Below are 25,358 nucleotides of genomic sequence, written 5' to 3' on the forward strand. Positions count from 1 at the left end.
GTCGGATATCGGCTTGGGGTGATTTCCACGAATTTTTGTGGTCTTCTGTGTTTGTGTCAGTTGTCTGCCAATCGTCCGGTGGGACATTTACGCGACCGTTATTGTGCGATTTGCAAATGCTGACTTTTGAAAGGTTTCCCAATCGCAAAAACTACGGTCTTTGAACAAATTGTGTTCTATTTGGCCGAACGAGTATGAAGCTGATTTGGAGAGAATTAGTTAATAATCACGTGTTGTAATTTTTTAAATATGTCCTATCTGAATCGCGCTCAGAAATCTATGTTCATTTGCACAGTATAAGACAGGCCACAATGAGTACATTGTTTGTATCTCTGTAATGCTGAGAAGAATTAATTGCACACAACGGACATCAGCTGCCAATAATAGATTAATTGTGTTGGTTTCCAATCGTTGGGATTAGCCATCCGGATGGTCTTCTTGAGCGGCGTGATAATTGATTGGTCTCAAGTAAGTGTTGCCAGATTTTATCAAAAATACCGCAGAAGCTGTAATGTGGTTTAATCTGATTACAGGATAAAAACGTAAGAAACAAGTCATAAAAATCTGTTTTCTTTGATTTAACTGTTTTGTTTGTACGCAATTCATGCTATTTTGTCCTTTGATGTAGTCGCCTTGTTATTCATGTTTTTTTTTAAGTTAAGTAACCGCTGTTTTTATACACTGTTCGCAAGATAGTTTTTTCGTCATCTCCATTGCTACCATTTTATCGCACAAAATGTCAAGAGTGCCTATAATACGGTCTTGCAATACCACATAACGTCAACGTTCGTCGTCTTAAAAGTCAAACGTTTTGTTTATTTTTGACCACCTCTAACAAACACCACGAACGCCGCCTTTGGCGATGTGTATGAGACACAACCGCTCCAGTGTGAATTGGCGCAGTTTGCTCAACATATTACACCGGCAGTGTGTTACAGGGCTATAGTGACGTCATCTTTTGGGACGCTGACAGATCAATAAGAATAACAGTCAATGCGGCAAGCTGGTATAGTCATCGATAGACGAGCGTGCAATGCAGGGCAGTGCGGGACGTTTTTGTTTTAAGTTTTAACTCGCACGAACAACTGTATCTTGTTACTTATGTGAAGTTGGCCCAGAAAGCGACAACAATACAACCAACTAATCCGATACGCGTAAATGCGTTGTGGCCATGTGGCCTGCTATTTCATTGGCTACTAATGGCGGTTAGCGTGTGCGTACTTGCCTGGATGTCTAGATTGTGGACAACGCGTTTGTAGTGTTGTGCACAGTTAACGTTTTGTGATTTTCAAAGGTTTAGCCGATGTAACTTTTATTCTAAATGCGTTTTGATCCTGTGTAGTGTACAGTGCCGGAGAGTAGTTGAACGCCTCGCAACCAATATTATATTTATATTCTACAAGCCTAAGGTTTGAATATGTTAACTACAGTATATCTGTAGCCATTGTTTGATGCTCTGTTGCGAAAACCTGTGTATACACGCGAAGGCGTATGTGAGATACAGTTTGGTCGGTTGGCATAGGCTGCCGAAAACAGAATATATTCGTTGCGCGATGCAACTGAGAACGGATATAACCTCGCCTTACAACGTAAATACTACAAGTTACACTATATAAGACCCACGTGCATTATGATTAAAATGTAAAGTTGCATAACGACCGGACTTTTGCAATGTATCAAACCAGTTCCATGCAACATGAAGCATAGTGTTCAATTAACCTCTGAAGTATTGAATCATTTGAAGTCGAACGATACGTGATGAGGTTGACATATTTTAACTTCACGTTACGTTCTGAGTTCAGAGATAAAAGTGTCACTTGGTGCTTTACTCATTAAACAACATTTTCTAACAAGCCTGCACAGCATAAATTTACTGTTGACAGTGAGTATTGTTGGATAATTGTGATCATAACAGCCGCAATATAACAGTGTGCTCATTTTAGTCTGTAATATTTTGTTTACGCTTGAATAATCCAAATTTAATTTATTTCCAAATTGCTTGGCAGATTGACGTAAGGCCGCTGACAGTTATAATGCGAACAGATTCAAATTCTTGAGAGCGATCTGCTTGAGATAGGATGCAGACTATCAGTATTTATAGCGTGGGCCGCAGGTGCTTGGCCTCACCGGATAAACCAATTAGCATGACAAGAACGTATAGTTAAACTATGCGAACTCGACGCGAAATTGAAAGCGCTAATTTGCTCTTGACTTGACGTTGCATTCCATTGTCATCCCCAATTCACGGGATTATCAGTGTAGGTTGCTTCGATTGGCGCCGGAATAGAGTGGGATTAGGGCAGGGAGAGGCGATGGATTTATTTGTGAAAGATGTTGGCTCTGGGCTCAGATGCTGTGAATTTCACTGTGTGGAGTTTGAGACATCTTTGCGTAATGGACAACTGAATTTCTGTGCAAACAGGAGCTGATATATTCAAGGTCGTTGCGTCTGTTTGGTAACTAGATGTGTTTTGCAAACGAGGCCCATTTTTACTGGCGTTTTTGTTCAATTACGTACTGGCTTTTATGCTAAAACTTGCGTTTTTGCTCATCTGTTGATGCGATCAGTTCCAGTTAACGACTCTTGCACTCGACAGGTTAGATTAAACCGAACGAACCTGAGTAAAACAGTAGTGAGAACGTAGGTAGACACGCGGGCGAAGAAGAGATAACAGCGATCGGTCTTTCGGCATTCCAGCGCAAAACAAACCACAAGCCGCGTGACGGATGAATCTGGGCACACAATAGTTGACTCCCTGGACCTTATTGGAATCCCCATAGGCGACAAAGTGCTTCCTCGCTTTTCGAAGATGTTCATTTGTCGGTTGCTGGAATGCCCTGCTGGGCACATCGCGAAAACTCGCGTCTGTAATAGAATGCAGTTTATCAGGTGAATCATCGGGCCCGCCCCGGGCGACGCGAGGAAAAGGTGGACAGGTTTTCTTGCAGTCGCTGTCCTTTTGCGGCAGTCGCAGGGTTACGTGACATATTTACAGCGCACGAGGAGGCGGATAATGAATTGTCATTTTATTTAATACAAGTGATCAATGCAAGGCCAAAAACCCGCGTTGTGATTTTACTGAAGTGTATTTCTGCAGTTGGAGCAACTAGGAAGTTAAGCGGCTTCGTCTTACTTATCTACTGGCAGTTTAAAATGATAAAGTCTGTATATTTTTACAATCTTGTACTTTTCCAGGGTGTGTGTTTCCTATAGTGCCAGTGTGTAAACCTGTTATACGTCACTTCAAGGCCTCTGCATACCACTACTACGTGATCAAAGCCAGACGCAGTTGTCAGTGTGGGGTGATACTCGTGATAGTGACAATACCCCTATGGTTTAGTATGTTTTCGAGACTCATTAGAGGGAAGGCGGAAATGCAGCCGGCCGAGAAGCCTTTGCGGGGAATGCCGGCTCTGAAGCAAAAGCGATCGTCGCAACGACAGGAAGCATTGATGCCCAGGTTGTCAAGTCCAACTTCGTTGCCACCGCGACAACCTCAAATTCGTAAGTTTATATTAATGGTTAACTGTAATGATTCGACTGAGCAATGATCGTTGAAGTCTGCTTGTCTTCTGTGTATTTCAAGTTTTCGAGCATTGGGGCTCTTCTGGCAAATCAGCATATGTTCAACTTCGACATTTCGATGCTTTGTAATTGATTTGTCACGTATTTGTAGGAAATGCTGATGTAAACATTATAATATTTCATCAATACTTTTACGGGCTCGAAATCTGAAAGGTATAATTAGCACTTAGATGTTTGTTCTTAGACACTTTAGTTATCGCAAAACCAGATGAATCCATTCGTTTCAAACTACTTTGGACAAATCAAAATAACCCATGCTTGCTTTTGCTGCAATTTGTGGTTCAATGGCATTATCACCTTTAACTTTGATTGAACCGGGGTTGACCTTCTTGAACAATTTATAGCGACGTAAAACCATTCATTATCATTTAATGTCCTTGCGAATTGAACGTGTCGATCAACCCGAATTTAGAATACCGGGTGAATTTGATTACATTAAACTTTTGTTAGAACGCTTCAACGGCGGTTGTATATCATTAGCAACCCCTGCATGTATTGACTTCGTGTGACAGGTTTGGAACAAGCCAGCCCTTAGACTCGATTCTATTTTTGTCTCTGTTCCATTAAACCGCTGACAATTTATTGCTTGTTTTCAGGCGATACAAACGGGATGCATCAACACAACGGAAGGACAAACACAAAGGTGAGTTATGTGGTTCAGAAGCGCTACTAGCGCTGCCCGACCGCGGTTGGATCACGTTTAGATATATTTACCTCTCCTGCTTCGCACTTAGAAGCGCAAATATATGGAGTGCGTGTCTCGAGAAGGAGACGAACAAATCCTTGACATTTGATTCTAGAAGCCAGCGGCCGAAACCACCCGATACGGTAGCAATCGCTCCACGCTAATATAATCGCTGCCTGTTGCTCAAAGAGCGGTCACCGTAAAATGCGTACCTCGGCCTATTATGTGAATTCCTTTGTTACGATTCATGCTCTTGTGGCAGGGTAGTATCGTGTTGTGAAGATCCGCTTGCGATTATTCAGTCCTATTGTGTTTACACACTAGCCCGTGTGTTGCCTGGAAATTCAGTATGTGAACAACATACGTCTGAGGTTTTCTTGGTAGGTTTCGTGGCAACTGGTGAACTTTGCCTCGGTGTTGTGAAGCACGTATACGAATTAATGTATTTCATATACACGTATCGTATAGGTTTGGGTATATTTGGATGTTTTTGTATTATGTAGATTAGTATTTGTAGCTCGTTTCGCCCTTTTACGAGGATGTAGGTATTTGCACATGAACTGGTGCCTGTCTCAACGTAGTTTCGCTTCAGTTTTATCGATTTTCGCATAAAAACAGAGACCTTTGAAGTCAAAGGCAGTATGAAAAGGAGGGCATTGGTTGTATAACCCGACATATGTGGGGTGAGCGTAGTGGTGGAACTGGAAGTACATTTCTGCTATGCGATAGCTTGTAAGTGCAGATATAATGCGAAAATCTACTTAATCGTCTTACCATCGAGAACAGGCCTTTATTGCACCGGGGTACTCAGCATTTACAACATATTTTAGAATAGTTGATTGCCACCTAAGGTAATGAATACTTGACATTTTCGGTTTGTGATTGTCGCTTATACGTATGTGTACCAGGTGTTCCCAACCGTTTAAAACCGGCGAGTCGATATTTCAAATATGCTTGCAATAGTGTAGAAATACTAAAGTTGCTGGAATCTGTCCGATCCCAGAAGATTTTAGATAAGATATGAGGTTTGCAACACTTAATTCATCCACACTTACCATATTTTACAGTGTGTAGAAAACGGGCACGCGATGTCCGATCCAAGCGAAACGAAAGCTCGCTACAGACAGCAGAACGGTCTTGTAAAGGAGAGGCAACCTTACAAGAATCCAAACCGCTTGTCCTACCAAGAACCCCCTGCGAACAAGGGGAAATCTCATGGCCAGGGTGTCGCCACGAAGCAAAGTGAAGGTAAACAAATATACGTTCGTTGTTTCAGTTGGAATAAAGGTGTGTTTCGCTGGAGACAAATTCTTTCAGGGCTGATTTTGGCCAACGTCTAAGGCACGTACGTCACGTGAAGTATGGTTGTGTGGTAATACTGCTGAAGGGGCGCCTGGGTAGAATTGGATTATCGATAATTCTTAATATAGCGTAAGGTTAAAGGCTATTTTGGGTGTTTGGGAAATCTTTAAAATTCAGTTTCAATTTCGATTTTTGACTAAACGTTGATTTGTTCTATTTTTAAAACAAGCGAGTGTTCTCAGAAATACTTGACATTTGATAATAAGTTTGTTTAGGCAATATGTTTTTATCATACATGTTGGACTTCTTGTTTGACAAGAAATCGTCTTCGTGCAAATGGTTGTCCTAAAAACTCCAAGCAAAAAGAATGTGAACCATATAGGTGGAGTCATTAAATTTGACGGACGTTTTATTAAACCCTAAAAGCGCGGGGGATTTTTACGCCGTTAATACGTACAGGCTGGAGTGTTTTGCTCTCCCTGGCTGTCTATGTTTCGTTCCCGAAATCTTTTCGTCCCATTTCGGGCCTTGGCAGTCACTGAAGCGTACACGTATACGAAGACAAGTTTTCCAGCTCTCTAACAGTGACTGTTGTTGCTGTAAAGGTGTCTCTTCGTAAAAATGGTTTGAATAAAAGCGATTACGGCGTAAAACAATAGATTTCACGTGAATCGAGGGTGAGTCAGTGTGCGTCATGTGACCGTTGGGTATATTTTAGGAAACAAAACCCTGTAATTGGATAATTGCCTCCTCGTGTGGGATTAAATATAAAAAAACAAATACAACTATTATATGTAGAGATTTGTTACTTATACTCCATTACATTTTGCTTGAAAGATCGTTGTAAGTCACCAAATATGCACGGATTAGGTCGAAGTGGCCTCATCTGCAACTCATTAGGAAACTGTTGCAACGTTTAACAAATGCTGGTTTGTATCTTTAAAAAATCGACCCTAATTTTTAACAATAAACAAAGAAAGCGACCACAGGGTATTTGTGCACAAAGCGATCAGACCAGCAGCCAGGGCAAACGACACAGCCTTCACCAAACCACAAGGAGTTTGTAACGCCCCACTGCCCATAGTCTTTTGCGGTTATTTTGTGCCTGCGATCGTGCTGATGCTGATGTGGCGTCACCGGCGGATCACGTGGATAAACAGTGGTTTAGAGTTTCGTTTGTTTTGTGTGCGCGTTCCGTTCCACTCCATACTTTTTCCAACATAAGTCCATGTTTAGACATGCACAACCGAGCGATTTTACTGCAACCCAGAAGGTAAATTTAAGGTTCAATGCTCTACAGACCTCGAGGGGTTTTGTTTCGTTTTGACTGTTACTGGAAAAACAAATCCAGATTTTCACAGTCAATACCCACAGTCCTTACGACATTTGAGTCCCCACGAAGCATTTGACAAATATGTCACAGTTCATTACTGTCAGAATATGCACTGTCTCAAATGCATCTATGTATAGTGTTGCTCTGCATTGTGTGTAAGCAACACACTGATACAAACACAAGCGTTACCACTCAAAGAGCTTGTTTTATCGATTTAGATTCGGCAAAAAAATCCAAGCAAAAATCCTCATTTTCGTCAGATGTGAGGAAGGCGAAGAGCGAGAGTAGCAGTCCGACGCAGAAGAGCAACAACAAAGGCAGAAATCTGCACTCCATCAAGAAAGTTCGCAAGGTAACTTATCCTTATGATTGAAGTGCCTTTAGTGTACGTTTTCAACCGAACCCAGTATAATCACATCCCCACATCGTACTCTTGTGTCTATTCCCGTCTCTGTCTACTCTTATTCGTCTTTCAACCAACCAGAAACACTTACGCACACCCCTTTATCACAACACCACCTAATCAGCTTAACACAGCCGGGCTCAATTCTTCTTCCAACAATAAGTTAAATCTTGACTCTTGCGGCGCAGGAGAGCAGGGAGAGTGCGGTGAGTACGAGTATGAGGGCGCTTACTCCTCGGGAGCGAGAGAGCATCCGATTCTTGGAGGAAATCATCCAACAACACGACGAGTGGTGTCTGGAGTAAGTCACAGTGACGTTAATGCATGAATTTATGAATATGGAAAATTGACCCACATTAAAAAAATAGGAATGCTTCTATAGTGTGGTTTCGACACATTTTACGTCAAGGGGCTGAGTGTTCTTAGGAGCCCTGTAAGACTGACTCTTTTCCGGGTGTTTGGCCTGGCTTTTGATAGATTCTTAGTAGGGCTTCATAGCTGACAGATTACCGTAGATTTTGATAAACATGCAAACAATTTTCTGTTATTGATTCCGGTCTTAAAACATTAATGTGCATCTTTCTAATTCAACATTACAAGACAGTTGCTTCTACAGATAAATGTTCAATCAGTAAACGAAAGTATATGTTTATTATTAATTTGTGTCTTGTCAACACATTATTTCACAATTTACTATCAAAGCGATCACCCGTCATTCCCAAGAGCATACATTCATTGTTTCATGATCTTCACAGTGACTACGAAAATGCGGGTGACGAAAATGTTTTTTCGGAGACAAACGAGAATGACGACGACACGGACAGCGACACCACCAGTGTGGGGAGCATCATCGATCTTGTTGGAAACCTCTCCTCATCATGCTCCTCCCCACAGATGTCCGACAGTCGAGTGTCGGTCAACAGTAACTATAACAACAACGGATACGGCGGGAATGAGGAGGTTGACGATGTGTACGCTCAGGTGGACAGAAGATTTGTCCAGAAGAAAAGAGCCGTTAAAGCAGAGGTAAATTTGACTACAACTGTCTCAAAAGTATGCCGTGATGTTAGGTTGTTATATGATATACAATGCTATGGCCATGTCTACTGGTTTGCATTAGTTTTCAGTGGTAAAATTCCCTAATTGATAAAGTCGACACATTTTCTCGCCCTTCTTGTCGTTCCGTCTGTACATCTCTAAAGAAAATTTGATAAGTATCTCTTATATTTAATATTGTTTTTATCGTTAGGCGGGAGCAAAGGAAGCGGAAATGCATGCAGAGCCGGTATACGCCGCCGTAAAGAAGCCTAAAAAGAAGAAGGACGTCAAGTCCAAAAGGAGCGAACCCAAATACGAGGAGCCAATGCAGGAACGCTCCCAACCTTATGCGGAGGAACCAACTGCAAAAAGCAGCCGCATTTTCTGGCAGAAAATGAACGCAAAAGGTTCTCCTGTCAAACCTCCGACACCAGAGGCGCTGCATGATGGAAAAGTACGCCTTACGCCATCTAGCGGACACGAATCGCCTCACGCGTGGGAAAGAAGCAACAACATTGAGCACGTTCCTGGCTCATCCAAGAACAATTTCGTTGTAAGGCCTGGCAAGGGTAGGGGATCCACATCTAGCCGAAGCTCAGAAGGCAGCAGCTACTCAGACCATGGCGCCAAACCAGTACACGTGGACAAGAACACAATGTACCTGGACATTTCGCCTAACACCCCGCCGCCCAAGAGCGACTTCAAGCGGACACCAGACACCGATTCCGATGCTGATTCCGGGTGTCAGGTCGAACCATCTATGATGGCCATACCTCGGCATATGGTGATGTCAGCAAGTCCAAATAAACCCTTTGTGCTCACGACGGCCAAAAGTAGCGTGATATCTCTTTCCTAGAAGCACTTTTTTGTGGTTTTGTACAAATCTTTCCCTTTGCAATTGCCCCCGCCATACCGCCGTCTGACGCTGCACTTATACCTTTAGTTGCTTGTTACTCTTCCTATAGATTACGTTTTTTTGCGACTTCGACCAATCTTGCTTTGTATACTTTTGATTGCTTTGTTTTATTTGGTTGCGGCGGTAGCCTTGTATATATTTAGCTGTTGTTGACTTTTTCTCGTCTTTATCAAGGTCAAGTAGGTCACAGTCCGTGAAATGTGAAAACAAAGCAGCATTGACATATTAACATGGTATCACTTACAAACACATACATTTAATCTATGGTCAACTTTTGAGTCGTAGTTTAGTTTCTTCTCATCAATGTTTTGCTTATTGTGACAATGGAAGCAAACTGTTAAATACCTCTGTTTTATATTTCTTACCTTTTAATTTTTTAGTAACTTCACCTGTCACTTAAATTCAGTCACACTATGATTAAGACATGCACTTTATATTTTACAATTGCGAAAATACACACGATTATGAAAAGGCAACCATTTTCCACATTACTGCAATGACTTGATTATTTTTGCTTCCAAGTTCCATTTTTCTTACCCTTCCACTGCTGAATCATGCTGCCATTGAACAAATCGCATTTTTTTTATCGGTGCCAGGTTTGTGTGCACTGTTTCTTCAAAGCGAAGGATGAAACGATTGGAGTAAAAGGAGTTTTTAACAATGAGTTTGTCGTATTTTGAGGGGAATATTTCTTGTTGTTTAAAACGATTTGTAAATGTTTTGCAGTAGTTTCATGTCTTATAGCATAACTTCATATTATGTATGTTTGTAATACTGCAGTGCAACATGCATTTTACAGTTAAATTGCAAGTTAGAGAAAATAATATGACTAAGCAACCGTCTGAAAACCTAATCACTGAGCGTAAATGTGTCCAACACGTCGTTTGATATCATGGGGTATTCTTTTGTAACAAAATTATATTTTTCAGCGGGTTCTGTTACAAAAAGTCATATTGACAGTGACCAGTAATGCTAACCGGTTCGCTGATCTCATAAAATTTCGTGAGACGGTTCTATATTAGCGGCGCGAACCGGCTGAATCCCACCACTGAGATTATCCCAAGCTATTAATTGTGGAATCATGCGAGATCAAATTTCATCAGCGACGGTATGATAGTGAACCCCATCCTCATCCTCAAAGTCACATGCAACGTCATTATATGTCACATCGTCCTCCTGCTTGAGTTCATTGTTGTGAGAAGTGTTTGCCGCCCTGTTGTTCTTTCCTGATTGCTGGTATACGTTAAAAGAATATCTGCCGTAGGTGGACAGCGACTGAGATGTTGTCTTAGTTTGATTGACGTAGTTCGGGCCCTTGTTTGAAATCTTTGACCCATTTATTCGTGTAGGACGTACTTTGGTAAAATCTGTAGCAACATGGTGAAATTTGTCTCGGGTAATATAGGGCATGAACTCTATTCTGTTACAAACAAGTCTTACCGGTTTCGGCGCATGTGCATTGTTTTGGTTCCTTGTCGGTTCTGAAAGTGCGAAGGCATTTTATATATGTTCTGTAACATTTATAATATCGGCAAAATAATTGCATTGTGATTCGATAAAAAAAACATATGCTACACCGTATACCTTGCCCTTTATTTATGACATTTCAATATATTTATGTTAAGAGCACAATTACATACGGTCCTGTGAATATAGAAGCAACATGTAAAGGCCGGGTAATTGTCATATGAGATATATGGAAGCAGTACCTCATCTGGTTGCGGAGGCAGAGAAATAGGACAACAGCAGCAATAAAGAAAACTCCCGACACCGCACATTGAACCAGCACTGATCTCAATACTGACCAAACACGAGATTCTTAAAAATAAAACTTTACATTTTTAAGTTTTTGGGGGATTTGTGTAGGTTATAAATCACTGTAAAAGCATTCAATTAACGTCAGCAGGTAAAACGCTATGCAAAATAATTTGGGTTTTGCTGATTTTGTTGCTCCAACCAAAAAAAACAAATAAAAAAGGACGTCAAACATGCCGCCGATCAACAATTTAAAAATGATATAACACTGTGCATAGATTCGAGATTCAAAGTATTACAAACCTTCACATGTTGTTGTAATCACAATTTCTTTCCTGTGTGTTGTAAACTCAGTAGCAGGAGTGTTAGTTTGAATATCCACGAGAATCGGCGTTGGGACTGTTGTTATGCTTGCAGTAGTAGATGCAACTGCACAAGCGTGCGTACGATCTTTGCTCTATCGTAAACTACCTTTTAACTAGAGCAAACAACATACCTAAACTAGATCTTTGACAGATATATCTTGATGTGTATGAACAGGGAACATCTCTCCATCCGAATGTTGAATCATGTTCATAAATCCAACCCATTATCACACAATCTTCATTTCCTCCTTGATTGTTTGGTTCCCCTGCACTCCACTGTGCTACATCAACACTTGTTCCATCTGTCCACTGAAACTTTTTGGTGTCTGTGACTCTCGTGGCACCGATGTATAGGGAGTAGGGAACGTCTGTGGAAAAACTCGATATTGGAATATTTTTTGCACAATTTAAACGAGTTATGTGACAGAATTGGCATACGGTCGTACACCTGTTGCAATTTACCTGTAACGTTTATCTTTCCAATTAAAAAGTTGAATACTTGAGTTGTTTTAACATTTGCCACATTGGCATTTCTTGCAGCACATCCACTTTGAGCTTGAGCGTAAGAACTGACTGCACTGTATTCGATGTAATACTCATAATCTTGAAACTGGTGCCAGGTATGTGCATTGATAAGATGCGTAGCGGTTATCAAAGCATAGATCATCAATTTCATGTCGATAAAGTAATCAACAACACACATATGTTCCAACTTTCGTAAAAAAACGCTCAAAATTCAATTACTAAACACTGTTAAGAACTGTATTTTAATTCCAATAAGTTGTATGTTTACTGCCTGGTTAACTACAGCGAATGCATTATTGTTGCAAATAGCGTGGGAGCAGTGAGGAACAAAGATATAGAGTTACATGAGTATTATAAGACGTAATGCTACATGATGTGTGGTGACTTAAAACCTTAACCCTACCGCTGTTTGTACGCACAGCAAACAATCCCAAATCTTTGACAAAGTTAAGTATGGTGAAAAGGATGAAATTGTCCGGGATGAGTTATTTTAACAAACAAAATGTTTAGACATATTAGCAGTGGATGTCTGTTCTGACCCCACGATTCATTTACCCTGGGACAATTTTGTAGTGTTTAAATCAGTATCACAACACCTTCCCACGACATTGATACCACTACCTAATACATATGCTGATTTTTGACAACATAATGCGAAGTAACATGAGGTGGTTGCCTTGTCACGTGTATTGTTTGTCCATACCCTGTTTGTTTTAGAATGTTAAAGTAGAGAAAATGCATAAGTTTCCTATAGAATATTCCGATGATCAGCGTTTGGAGAAATGTCTTATTGTGAACAACGTATTCCGGCGTAAAAACTGTTTTCCTCTTTGTGTAAATGAAGCATTTGGGGTGACATTGGGGTTATGTCAGAACAGTTCTCTATTTCTGATACTTTTTCACAGCAGTCGCCAAATGTTTCGTTTCATGTCATAACAGCAATCATGTACGATACATGTATTGATGCAATTAGAACTACAAAGAAGCACGTAGGAATCAGGTACGAACAGTATCATGGCCACATTAAAACGATGGTGTGAAGGACAAAAAAACCCACACGCTTCCACATGCTTACAAAACACTGCAGAGGAGAGCTTCGTCTGGTGTTGGTAGAATGTGTGGGATCCAAGCCATAACACAAAACACAAGAAAGCACAACAGTGTGTGGAGGTTACGTCACTAGTGATAGCAGTGAAAGCGTGTTTGAATATAAGTGGGCATATCTTAAAATCTCGAGGATACCAAATACAACAACAAATGAAATCTTGCCTGGCTGAATGCTTATTGAGAACAATACCAACGCTATGGGATCAAAAGGGTCATAATAATAATGCATTCGGTGATACTTGTCCCTAGGTGAATGTGAAATACATGTCTTAACATACCAAAAGCGTTATTTATTGAAAAAACGTGGGACGCAAAACTTTGCTAAAGAAATTACCTCATACAAAGCAATAGTCAACGTGTACTTTATTGCAAATAAATAAAGTACAATGTTTCATCAACAACCACAAAAAAGGAAAACTAAAATATCAAAACGACAACTATCACTACAAGGTATGGGATACAACGTACTATGCAGTATAGCCTGATGAGATAAACGCAATAGTTTTCATCCATTGTTTAACAAAAAAAAACTCGCAGAAATATTTAGAGCAACATTAGGGGTATGACAGAACAGATCTATAGTCTTAATACTTTTCCACAGCAGCAATCGCAATTTTTTAAAATTTTATGTCATAACAACAATCGTGTAATTGATACGATTCATTTATTGTTGCAATTACAACGCCAAACAAGCACGTAGGGAACACACGAGCAACATGATGGTGACATTAAAGCGATGGAGCGGAGGACAATATAATGTGATTAATCACACGCTTTCTAACGATTACAAAACACTGCAGAGGAGCGCGTTCTGGCGGTGGAGATTGTGTGGGATTTTAAATCATAACTTTCTACAAAAGAAATCACAACAGTGTGTGGAGCGTGGAGTTTGAGTCACAAAAACCAACAGTGGAAAAGTGTTTTGATATACAAGTGGTTATATCTGAGAAACACACGAAGGTGACGCACGAGAAACGGTGGATGAAACCGTTTTTTAATCAATTTTACAATAAAATCGTCCAAAACACCCGCGTGTTGACGATTGAATGCAAGGTAACAAGCAATTAGCAACGTTGCAGGGAATGGTGAGAATTGAATGGGCGAAAATGATAAAGTTTACAAAATACTTTACAGTGATTGAAACGTGCAAAATGAAACAAATCAAGAATTACTTGATCAAAATGTTGAAAGTCTAGAACGCAAAAATGAACATCTTCGCGTTTTACTGCTCGAAAAATATCTTAAAACAGAAAGATATTTACACGGGGTTTTGAAAAAGAGCAGTAGATTAACGCTGAGGCATAAACGTCGCCACGAACCTCATCGTCCTTTAATTCAATGTCTTCCACCGGAACAGTATCATGGCATGCATCGGCTTTTGGGAGTGATTTATTGCTGAAAGATTCCCTGTCGACATCAAAGAGTACGTTTGCTTGCACTGACCCGTTGACCGTTTCGTCGACCACACCACTATTATCCGGGTTCTGTCCATCAAGTGGTTTGGATGTATCGTCGCTTTGATTGACGTGAGTTAAGGTGTTGGGTGGCTTGCTTGTAATTTTTGCTTCATCTGTATATACAAGGGGAGTTTCAGTGTTAACAAGTGTAAGTAATCTGCGTAAAACAAATAGCCGTAGACTACCGACTTTTACCTATTTCAGCGTGATGGTGTTGGTTTCGGTTTCGTGACCTAAAACGCATTTAGTTTTATATCACGTTTCATTGTAAAAAGTAAAATGAAATGTAAAAAAGAGACATCTGATGTTACTGCAAACCAACTGTATATGCACTAGCAGCAAATTGAACTAATTTAGTGACAAGAGTTGCTATGTATGTTTGCTATGGATACAAAAAAATGTTTTTCATCCTTGGCGCAATTAAATTATTAAATTGTTTACGTGTATTGTTAGAACAATTTTCATTACTTTGTGCGCTTGCGTATACAAATGTACAAAGCAATTCCAATTGCAAGAAAGACAATTCCCATCATTGAGGCAACTAGAGCGATCGCAACCATGCCAGTTGTTTCCGTAACTAAAAATGTAAAAAGAGCTTTACCAACATTACCTAACCGGCTTAATCAAACGTATTTTCATTATATTTGCTTTGCAAAAAGACGCTCGAAGGCGACAACTAGTATGTAAGTTTTGAGTTATTGCATTATCTATGCACCTAATTGATCATCTTGTGTTATTGTCGAATCCCGGAAATTAGAGGTTGTTTCTGAAATAATAAAATAGTCATGTTAGTAAAAAGACAGTATTAATCAAAAACGTTCTTCTGGCACTTAAGGTTCTTAAGTTGTTTATTCGAAACCGACGTTTCGTCTTCCATCCGGCGAGACTTCCTCAGACAGTAGTTCATGGTATCAATACTAAGTTTAAATAACTTTCACACCTTTAACCAAAGTTTTCTTTTGTTGGTCTTGCACATTGGTATGGGTTGTAAATACGGTGGGTGGCGTAATGGAATGATGAGAAAGAATTTCCGAGGAAATGATCGTTTGGAAGGTCGCTGTGTTCACTGTGGTGCCTATATGTGTTTATAATATGTAACGAACAAATTGTTCACCAATAGGTGAAACATTATTTAGTTTGTATTTATATAATAACTTACCTAATACAAGTTTTGTTGGATTCTTATTTTGGTATGTAGACAAAGCGATTTCAGTACTTGCAGTGTTGGTAACAATTTCAGTAAGATGCAAAGTTTCACTGGTTGACTTTTTTTCTGCAACGGTTGTGTAAGGAATGTCTGTGCAAAACGTAACAGTTACAAAAAGAGGCACCAGCGCAGAATAAATATTTATTTTCCATTTTGTTGCTATACGTTGTAAGTAAAGTTTGTTTCCCGGTACCATCTGACACTAATTTTCGAACGAAATGTTGAGGTTTTTTACTGAAACGAAATATCATACCTGAACCAGATCTTTGACAAATATATCTTGACGAATATGAACAGGGAACATCTCTCCATCCGAATGTTGAATCAAGTTCATAAACCCAACCCATTATCACACAATCCTCATTTCCTACCAGGTTGTTTGGTTCCCCTATACCTGGAACCCACTGTGTAACATTAACATTCGTTCCGTCTGTCCACTGAAACTTGTTGGTGCCTGTGACTCTCGTAGCACCGATGTAAAACGAGTAGGGATAGTCTGAAATTTAGGTATGTCAACAATTCATTTTCCATATCTTGTGAGATTGTTAACGCATTACATTGTAACCGTTTAAAATGTCATATCGTTTGTAAACTCAATGGTTGATTGTGTAGAGTGCTAGAAATTTAAATTACTTGTTTAGATGAAATTATAATGTAGTACTGGTTAGACAAATTACGTTACCGAAGGCAATTACGTGTATACCACGCATTTTGAGTTTATCTGCAAAAAATTATTGAGCACTTATCTAGCCAATAAAAAAGTTAAACACAAGTTGTTTGAACATTTTCCTCAATAACTGTAATCAGTAATCTGTACTCAATGACTGAAATATCTGAGGTTTATTACTAATATTTTAAAGCTTAAATTACGTTATATTTAGGATCCACCTGTTACATTGATCTTTCCGACAAGAAAGTTGAACACTTGAGTTGTTTTAACATTTGCCACATTAGCATTTCTTGTAACACATCCACTTTGAGCTTGTGCATAAGAAACGGCTGCATTGTATTCGATGTAATACTTGTAATCTTCAAGTTGATGCCATGTCTCAGCTTCAATAAGATGTGAAACAAAAGTTATCGCACAGATTACATGGAATATCTTCTTCATATCGGAAGATTTGTTTAAAATTGTAAAATACTGATCATTCATTCGTCTCTGCATATTTAAACAGTTACAGAACAAATAAACACAATTTCTCATTGTGGAAAATATTATTCGCATATACCTGTATATAGCTTGACATAATGTTACATAAAATACCATTGGTTTCCATAACGCGTAGGATTGATGATGCAGCTAGGCTCTAGGATATTACGTTACGCGTCACAACAAGACTTACTTATCGATAAATACAGTCAGTGGTGTACATATTCGAGATATTATGTCAATCTAATATACAGTTTAACTGTTCGCAAATGGAGCTTTGCTTTAGTGTTGTTGAGGCGTCGCAAAGCTATTTAAGACTTTCACAAATATTACTTTTTTAACGCTTGTTTATAGAAGTGGGAAAATCCTGGAAAAATCCCAAAATTTGCATAAACTCGAATAGCATTTTTTTAGCATACTTTAACATTGTTGATCTAGTCTAGCGTGGTGTTTAATGCTTTTTCTGCTTTCGGTGGGGTTTTACTTTTTTAAACAAAACTATTTACTGCCTCAAATTTATTCGATAAATGCTGCTTTCCGAAAAAGTTATTAAAATTTTAATACCTTTAGCACTACATTCCATAAATGGTTCCACATAACAACTACATCGTTTTATTTAGGACTACACTGTCGTCGAAACGCATTGATATAAGCGCCAGCTGGGCTGACCACCTCCATCTATCAATCCGAAGCTGCAATCAATCTACATGCACTACGCCGAGGCTTCTGGCAGAACACTTACGGGGGCTTGCGATATCAAAACATTCAGGCAACGTTTAAATCTTAAAATGTTTTAATTTAACGACGTGGGCGAAATATACATGTGCATTACATTGTAAAGTGTGCTGTAAACCTAAGCTGTAAAATCTGAAATTTCGGCGCAAATAAACACAAATCAACATACGCCGAGCATTTTGTGGAAGATACCTTTACCAAACATGACACCCTCTTTAAAGTTGGTATTGTCGCACGTGGGTTTATATCCAATAAACTACACAACACTTGAAATTCCTTCGAATAAAAAAAACATGGATTTCACAGACACCGTAAGCACAAAAACAAAGTTTGTGAAGTTAATTTTTAATGTGTTCAAACGTGCCAGGTGCGGGTTTGGAATAAATCAGTAACCGAGTCGCAATGTAGCGCCTGTTTCAAATATCACCACAATCCAAATCGCTACAAACTGCAAATAGTTTATAAAACACTGCTTTTATGCGGGCAATGACTGATAAAACATAACAATATAAGGTTTACGCACCAAACACTAATAAGAAATGAATCAGATACATATTTGGTGTTTTTTTGAAAGAAAGTACGATTTATACTTTAAGTAACTGCTGCGGTACCTTTTATTTAGACATTATTGCTGCGGTGTTTCTTTTTAATAACAACAGCATACACATCGTCTTGATTAGTCGCATCTCCTTTTAAATTAATTTCCTCAACTTCGTTTACATAATGCTGCGAGGAAAGTGACCCGGATGCAATGTCGGTTTGATTGACGTAAGTTCCGGTGTTGGGTTCCTTGCTTGCAATCTTTGTTTCATCTGTTGATGTAAGAATACGTTTAAATGTTTTAGGAAGTGTAAGTAGTCTGCGAAAAAAAATCAACATTTTCACTACTCTTACCAATTTTGCCGTATTCCTGTTGTTGTCGCTTTTGCTTCCTAAATTATATATATATATATATGTACATAGTCAACAAACAACGCTCATTTCGTTAGGCCGTTTTCACATTTTGCAGTTAGTTAACCGAAAGTACGCATAAATTTAAAGAAACTTATGGTATACATATAAAAATGACAATACTGTATTCAGCAATAAAATATGCCTGGCAGCGTCAGTAACAATACTGTATTTATCATGCAAAAATGGTAAATTAATTTCCATTCAGTTACATTTTGCGTTTGCAAATGCAAACGAATGAGACAATGCCTGAAGCGACGAAGACAATTCCCACCAATGAGGCAACAAGCGCTGGTAGCACAATGCCAGTCGTCTCTGTAACTAAAAAGGCGAAAATAATTGAAAAACATTGACAAAAATCAAACCGAGTCGAAATGCTATCAATCTAAACTAATTCTTCCTGCTTTATTCGTGTTTGTATAAAAATATAGGACAACGACACCAATCACAATATTATAAATTGTTGTTTCCATTTCATACCTAAATGTTGTTCAGATTCTGTTGACGTACCCTGGTAATTCGAAGTTGCTTCTGAAAAAGTTACATATGTAAATAAGGCTATCGGGTGCAATCAACACAATCTGTTATCGGGTGTAAGAAATCTTGAAAATAAATCTTTCCTACCTTTAACTATAGTTTTGTAACCGGCTTCGTGTATACCAAAGCTAGTAGTGATTGGAATGGTCGAAGTACTTCTAATCAGTTCCTTGAATTGTGACAATTCAGTGATTGCTGCGTCAACCGTTGATGCTGTATAACATATACACACACACATGCTGGCACATACATATGTTTGTTTATGAGCAAACTAAGCGGTTTAATGTAAACGGTTTAATCTGTGACGCTGAGATAAAGGCACTATAAATATTGGCTCAAACAGTTGCTTGTCCCAGGGTATTGTTCACCCGTCTCTTCGGGGTCTGTTACTATCTTAGGGTTTCCAATGGAGTGCCGTCGACTGCAATGTCACCCCAATAGATAAATCTTCCCCTAAATCGAAAGTCCTTCATAGGCGAGGTACGTTAACCTACACTAATAAGTCAAAACAGTGTGCACTGCATACAGCTCCCTTATTGGCATTATTAAGACAGGACTTGAGTTTTCTGTCGGATTAAGACATCATACCTGAACGAGATCTTTGACAAATATATCCTATGTCATATTCAGGTGAACAAGATATATCTCTCCATCCGAATGTTAAATCAATTTCATAAACCCAACCCATCATCACGCAATCTTCAATTCCATCTTTGTTGTTTGGTTCTCCAGTATGCCACAGTGTTACATTAACACTTGTCCCATCTGTCCATTGAAACTTGTTGGTGTTCTTCACTCTAGTACCACCGATGTAAAACGAGAAGGCATCGTCTGAAATGATTGTAAATTATGCAGTAAGAACCTGAAAGTTTTTTTAATTTCGGAGACCCTTCAGACATTGCCACAGCCGACGGTTTTTCACGTTGGTTGGGCGGGATATTGGGTATAAAGTTCATTTTTCAGACTGCTTAGGTATATTAAAAGAGTTGAAAAAAAATTCATTTTACCTTCAACCATTGCACGTATTTTGTTTACAAGGAAGTCGAACACTTCAATTGTTTTTACATTTGCCACATTAGCATTTCTTGCACCACATCCACTTTGAGCTTGAGTATAATTACCGACTGCTCTGTACTCAATGTAATACTCGTAACCTCGAAACTGGTGCCAGGTTTGAGCGTCAACACATGCAATTACACAAACGATAAAAATCCTGCACATTTTTAATAGACATTGGCTACGCATGACCAAACAAATGCTATGATCAATAATGAAGTAAAATATTTTCACTTTACGCCCACATAATGTGGTACATATTGTCTAATATTGTGATAACGGATAACGGATACATGCAATGCATTCATTTTGGAACGGACCCCGTTGTTTTGTAAGTAAATACCAGTCGGCATGTTTTGACTATGTGTCTCACCACTGCAGCTTTGATGTGATTTAAGCGATCTTGCCAGTTATATAGACTGACATTACTTCAACTTTGGAAAGACTATCCAGTCAACCATTGTGTATCAAACTATAGTTGCGACTCGCCGGAAACAACCAAAGGTGGAAAATAGCCAAGCAACTGCTAAAACAAACCGTGCTGCCAGGCTCGTGCAACAAAAATTTATGTTTTGATTTGCAGACAGGATCGTTCTAAGTCACACCAAAACTCTATAATTTTTTGAAAAGTTACTTTGTCACAATTTGAACATATAGCTCTATGGCGCCCGCTCGTGCCTAAATGTAGATTCTGTTTTTTACAGAAATAAGACCTGCAAAATGTTTAAGTCGTTCGTGCTTTGTATATGAAGGTGATAAATTTACAAAAAACACACTTTCCCGACCTACGCCAATATTAAAGCATTGCCGTGTCAATCGTGTACTTGCTGCATACATGGTGGCAACTTCGAAACAATTTAAGATGCTTTTTTCCGAACTCTGTCTTTGAGGGCACTCCTGGCAATGTAACCCTATTGCGAGAAATAAATATTCCCACTTTCTTGTTGAAAAACTTTTTGCTTTTAAAAATTTTTTTGAAACAAAATTTTTTGAATAGAATCCTTTTCTTGTGTATTTCAAACCAGTACTATTTGGAGTGGCCATCACTGCCTGTCGCTATAAAAACATGTTTTACTTTGACGCCTTCTTTTAATGACGTTGTAATCGGCCATACCATGGCTATAACTACAAGTTGCACTTATTCTACAACAGTGTCGAGAGCTTGATTGTCATGATTGGGTTAATAGTTACTTTGTACAAACATATTTAGTGTGTGACGATTGTAGCTGTGTCAAGAAATATAATCAAATCTCGCCTCTTGACATCAGCCTCATTCCCGGAATGTGCTATCATCTTTCAAAGTCCGAAACCTGAAAAGTATTGATAACTTCGTGGTTAAAATGAATGGATATCTTCTTCATTGATCCTTTATACGGCCAAGAACTTAAGAGTCGGCGATATGAACAGAAAAAAAGATTTTTATGACAATATTGTGCTAAATTTTATGGTATTTAGATGACAGGTCAACGAGGTTGTAACGATAAAGCGGACATATCCAGCATATAATTGAATACACGAAATTCAAATGACCTCCACGACATCTTAATTTGTATTGTGTATAAGCTGCAGACAGATGGACACTGTTTCGACCCCAAAAGGTCTCATGGTGTGACTATAAGACGACTTTACTGACCAAACGGCCAAGCAAAAACTTCCACTTTGTGGTGACTATACAATCACCGTCACCAAACTAGGTGCAACCTTACGGAGAAAACAAGGTGGAAACACTATGACCAAGCAAAGCTCAACCATAGCTTATCTTTATTTGTGTCTGGTAGAAATCTCCCATACAAGCTTTCCCCGCATTCGAATATCCGTAGCGCAACGTGTGGGTTAAAGTCTTACGTATGTTCGTGCAGGTGTGACACAAGTGTTGGAAAGTGAATAAAATTGTGCAGTGTTCAGTCATTTGCATGATTATGATGAAAATAAAAAATATTTTAATTTTCATGGCTTGTGTGGTTTTGCAAAGCAAAGCTCAAACCTGGCACCAGTTCGAAGGTTACGAGTATTACATCGAATACAGTGCAGCCAGTTCTTATACTCAAGCTCAAAGTGGATGTGCTGCAAAAAATGCTAATGTGGCAAATGTTAAAACAACCCAAGTGTTCAACTTTCTTGTTGGAACGATAAATGTAACAGGTTAAATGTAATCTATTTTTTTGTAACAAAGGCATGGAATATACATGATCGATAATCGAGGATAAATTTTCTAATGTTTTAGACCACCCATACTCGTTTTACATCGGTGCTACGAGAGTCACAGGCACCAAAAGGTTCCAGTGGACAGATGGAACAAGTGTTGATGTAGCACAGTGGGGTAGTTATGAACCGAACAACTCAGGAGGAAATGAGAATTGTGTGATAATGGGTTGGATTTATCATCTTGATTCAACATTCGCATGGAATGATGTTTCCTGTTCATACACATCAAGATATATCTGTCAAAGTAAGAAGAAATGATAACCTAAATATTGCTCTCATGGAAGATTGATTGTAAGAATAATCGTCAATAATAAATACTATGCGGTCCCAAGACAGGTAATTTTTGACTGAATTGCTTACGATTTCCACTCTGTGTTTAGACTTGAGCTGTATTACACGTGCTTGATATTTTCGACTAACAAACAAATCAAGTTGAATTACTCTAATAAGAAAGGCTGTTAAACAATGATGCGTGTTCAATAAAACTGGACATTAGATTAAAAACATAATTACCAATATTTTGTTCTGAATCCTTTACGTAGATCTATAATTGCCCAAATTCGGTTTCGAAAAACATGTCAACACACGCTACAGTACATTGTAAGATTAATATTTATTTTACAGAAATCAAAACACAACAGTCAACGACTGAGCTGAGTCTTGTAACAACAAAAGAGTCAACCACTGTATCTACGTCACCTGCAATAACACAAGCAGCAACTACCCGTCAATCAACACACGGATCCAAACCTGCGTCCACTCCACTTGCATCCCTGCCTACATCTCAATCTACAATGAACAACCGAGTATCGCATGGTATGCGTAAGTTCATTATCAAACAAAATCCAAAACTTTTCGGCAGAATTTTGTAATCATATTGCTAATATTAGAATCAACAACTAAAGAAAGTTCAATTTCTGGCTTACAAAATGCAGTAACGACTGATAGCAGTTTTCGTAAAGGTAAGCTGAAAATTTAACTATAAATTATGATATGTATGATAAGCTGGAATATCTCATCAAATGATTGTTTTCTTGGTAGATCCCATTTATGTATGTATTATTGTAATACTGGTTATAACAAACATCGTGTCCTGTGTTGTGATCTCGAAACAACGGAATAACAAACGGTAAAATTACAATCTAACTCACGACATATTTTGAACTTAAATAGCATTTTACTCAGAAGCGAATCACCAAGCAACGCAGGAAAAGGAAGTGTTTGCCATGAGAGAGCGTCTACAGAGAACTACGAAAATACTAACCCTACACAACAACAACAAAATCAACACGCATACGAAGAAATATCAGGTAAGACTTTGGACATTTTGACGTTATGAAACCAATATTCATACAGGCGATTAGGAAAAAAACATCACCGTTTTAGGTGTTGCTGCAACTGGTGCTTCGGCGTCGAGAAATCCATGTTACGTGAACGTGAAAGGATCTGCAACAAATGAAGATGCTGCTTACATTAATTTTTCTGTCTAGTTCACAGAATCGCACGCAGTAATTGAACTTGTTGGTGTGCTTCAATGTGTATTTGCGCAATGATAATTTGGCAATGACGACGCTGTTATGCTTTACTGTCACATACCTTCCGTAATTTGTGCCTTTTTCTTGCAGCTGGTTTATCACAAATGTATTTTAGGCATCGGCCTACGGTGGCTGCGCAGTGCTTGTGCCCATTATTGGTCAAGATTACATTTCGTTTGTGACAATTTTGGGAGGATTAAAACTGTTTGCCAAGTGAATCTAGCAGAGAGACAGTTAAAAGAAACGACTGTTTATAGAATAGGGTCGAACGTCATGGTGTTACATTTACAATATATTGCAGTATTATATTATAGGATTTGAGTAGAGTGAAAGCATGTTTTTACACAAAACCGCGACCAAACATAAGTTTTAGAATTTTTAATGTTCATTATTTAGCTATTGTTGAATTTTTCTCGTCTTTATCAAGGTCATGTAGGTCACAGTCCTTGAAATGTGAAAACAAAGCAGCATTGACATATTAACATGGTATCACCTAAAAACACATTTACACATACATTCAGTGTATGGTCAACTTTTGAGTCGTAGTTTAATTTCTTCCCATCTACGTTTTACATATTGTAACAATGGAAGTAAAGTGCCGAATACCTCTGTTTTATATTTCTAAACTTATAATGTTTTAGTAACCTCACACCTATCACTTAAATTCAGTCACACTACGATTAAGACATGCACTTTATATTTTACAATTGCAAAAATACACACGATTATGAAAAGGCAACCATTTTCCACGTTACTGCAATGACTTGATTATTTTTGCTTCCAAGTTCCATTTTTCTTACCCTTCCACTGCTGAATCATGCTGCCATTAAACAAATTGCATTTTTTTCTATCGGTGCCAGGTTTGTGTGCACTGTTTCTTCAAAGCGAAGGATGAAACGATTGGAGTAAAAGGAGTTTTTGAGAATGTGTTTGTCGTATTTTGAGGGGAGTATTTCTTGTTGTTTAAAACGATTTGTAAAATGTTTGCAGTACTTTCATGCCTTATGGCATAACTTCATATTATGTTTGCAATACTGCAGTGCAACATGCATTTTACAGTTAAAATGCTTAGAGAAAATAATATGGCTCAGCAACTGTCAGAGAACCTGATCACTGAACGTATTTGTGTTCAACAGGTCGTTTGATTTCATGGGGTATTCTTTTGTAACAAAAACGTTACATGGAGAAAAACATTTAACTTGTCAATAGTTTTTATTTATTAAAATCAAATTACGCTCATCAACAAACAAAACATGTTTGATTTGAGAGTGTGCTGAGACTAGTATACGGCGCCTGTTTGGAGTAACACATATTCATATCTTTAAAGATAGAGGCGTAGCCAGACGAAAAGTACGGCATCATATACAAGTAACTTTTACATATACCTTTTCCCATTATATAATAGAAGCAAAGAGTGTTACTGTAAATGTCGGTTTAGAATTAGTTACGTGAGATTATCCAGTGGTGGGATTCAAATTTTTTGTCAGCCGGTTCTATCACAAAAGTCATA

General features: G+C 38.6%; 3 protein-coding genes across 5 annotated transcripts; 2 read left to right on the forward strand and 1 right to left on the reverse strand.

The window, feature by feature from the left end:
- The first annotated feature begins 300 nt into the window (after positions 1-300).
- Positions 301-9,924, forward strand: LOC145897728 (uncharacterized). Of its 3 annotated transcripts, XM_082986148.1 has the most exons (8): positions 301-468; positions 3,342-3,505; positions 4,183-4,229; positions 5,339-5,519; positions 7,125-7,258; positions 7,498-7,610; positions 8,065-8,335; positions 8,559-9,924. In XM_082986148.1, the coding sequence occupies exons 2-8, from the start codon at positions 3,343-3,345 to the stop codon at positions 9,201-9,203; spliced, it is 1,554 nt and encodes a 517-aa protein (XP_082842274.1). In that variant the 5' UTR covers positions 301-468; position 3,342; the 3' UTR covers positions 9,204-9,924. The 3 variants fall into 3 exon arrangements, with proteins under 3 accessions (XP_082842274.1, XP_082842280.1, XP_082842264.1); XM_082986154.1 differs by lacking the exon at positions 301-468 and having other exon boundaries at positions 2,580-3,505; positions 8,065-8,329; XM_082986138.1 differs by lacking the exon at positions 301-468 and having other exon boundaries at positions 2,585-3,505.
- A 428-nt stretch (positions 9,925-10,352) lies between these two features.
- On the reverse strand, positions 10,353-12,059 carry LOC145889701 (uncharacterized). The gene is made up of 6 exons (XM_082980707.1): positions 11,846-12,059; positions 11,515-11,751; positions 11,322-11,447; positions 10,973-11,081; positions 10,704-10,744; positions 10,353-10,630 (listed from the first exon to the last, which is right to left on the reverse strand). Exons 1-6 carry the CDS (start codon positions 12,057-12,059, stop codon positions 10,353-10,355), a joined length of 1,005 nt encoding a protein of 334 aa, XP_082836833.1.
- Positions 12,060-22,057: 9,998 nt separating this feature from the next.
- Positions 22,058-23,309, forward strand: LOC145889711 (ladderlectin-like). Its single transcript, XM_082980717.1, has 4 exons — positions 22,058-22,250; positions 22,333-22,557; positions 22,938-23,129; positions 23,204-23,309. Exons 1-4 carry the CDS (start codon positions 22,058-22,060, stop codon positions 23,290-23,292), a joined length of 699 nt encoding a protein of 232 aa, XP_082836843.1. The 3' UTR covers positions 23,293-23,309.
- The last annotated feature ends 2,049 nt before the right edge of the window (positions 23,310-25,358 follow it).

This window comes from Ascidia mentula, chromosome 1 (genome assembly GCF_947561715.1).
Source record: "Ascidia mentula chromosome 1, kaAscMent1.1, whole genome shotgun sequence".
NCBI classification, from domain to species: Eukaryota; Metazoa; Chordata; class Ascidiacea; order Phlebobranchia; family Ascidiidae; genus Ascidia; species Ascidia mentula.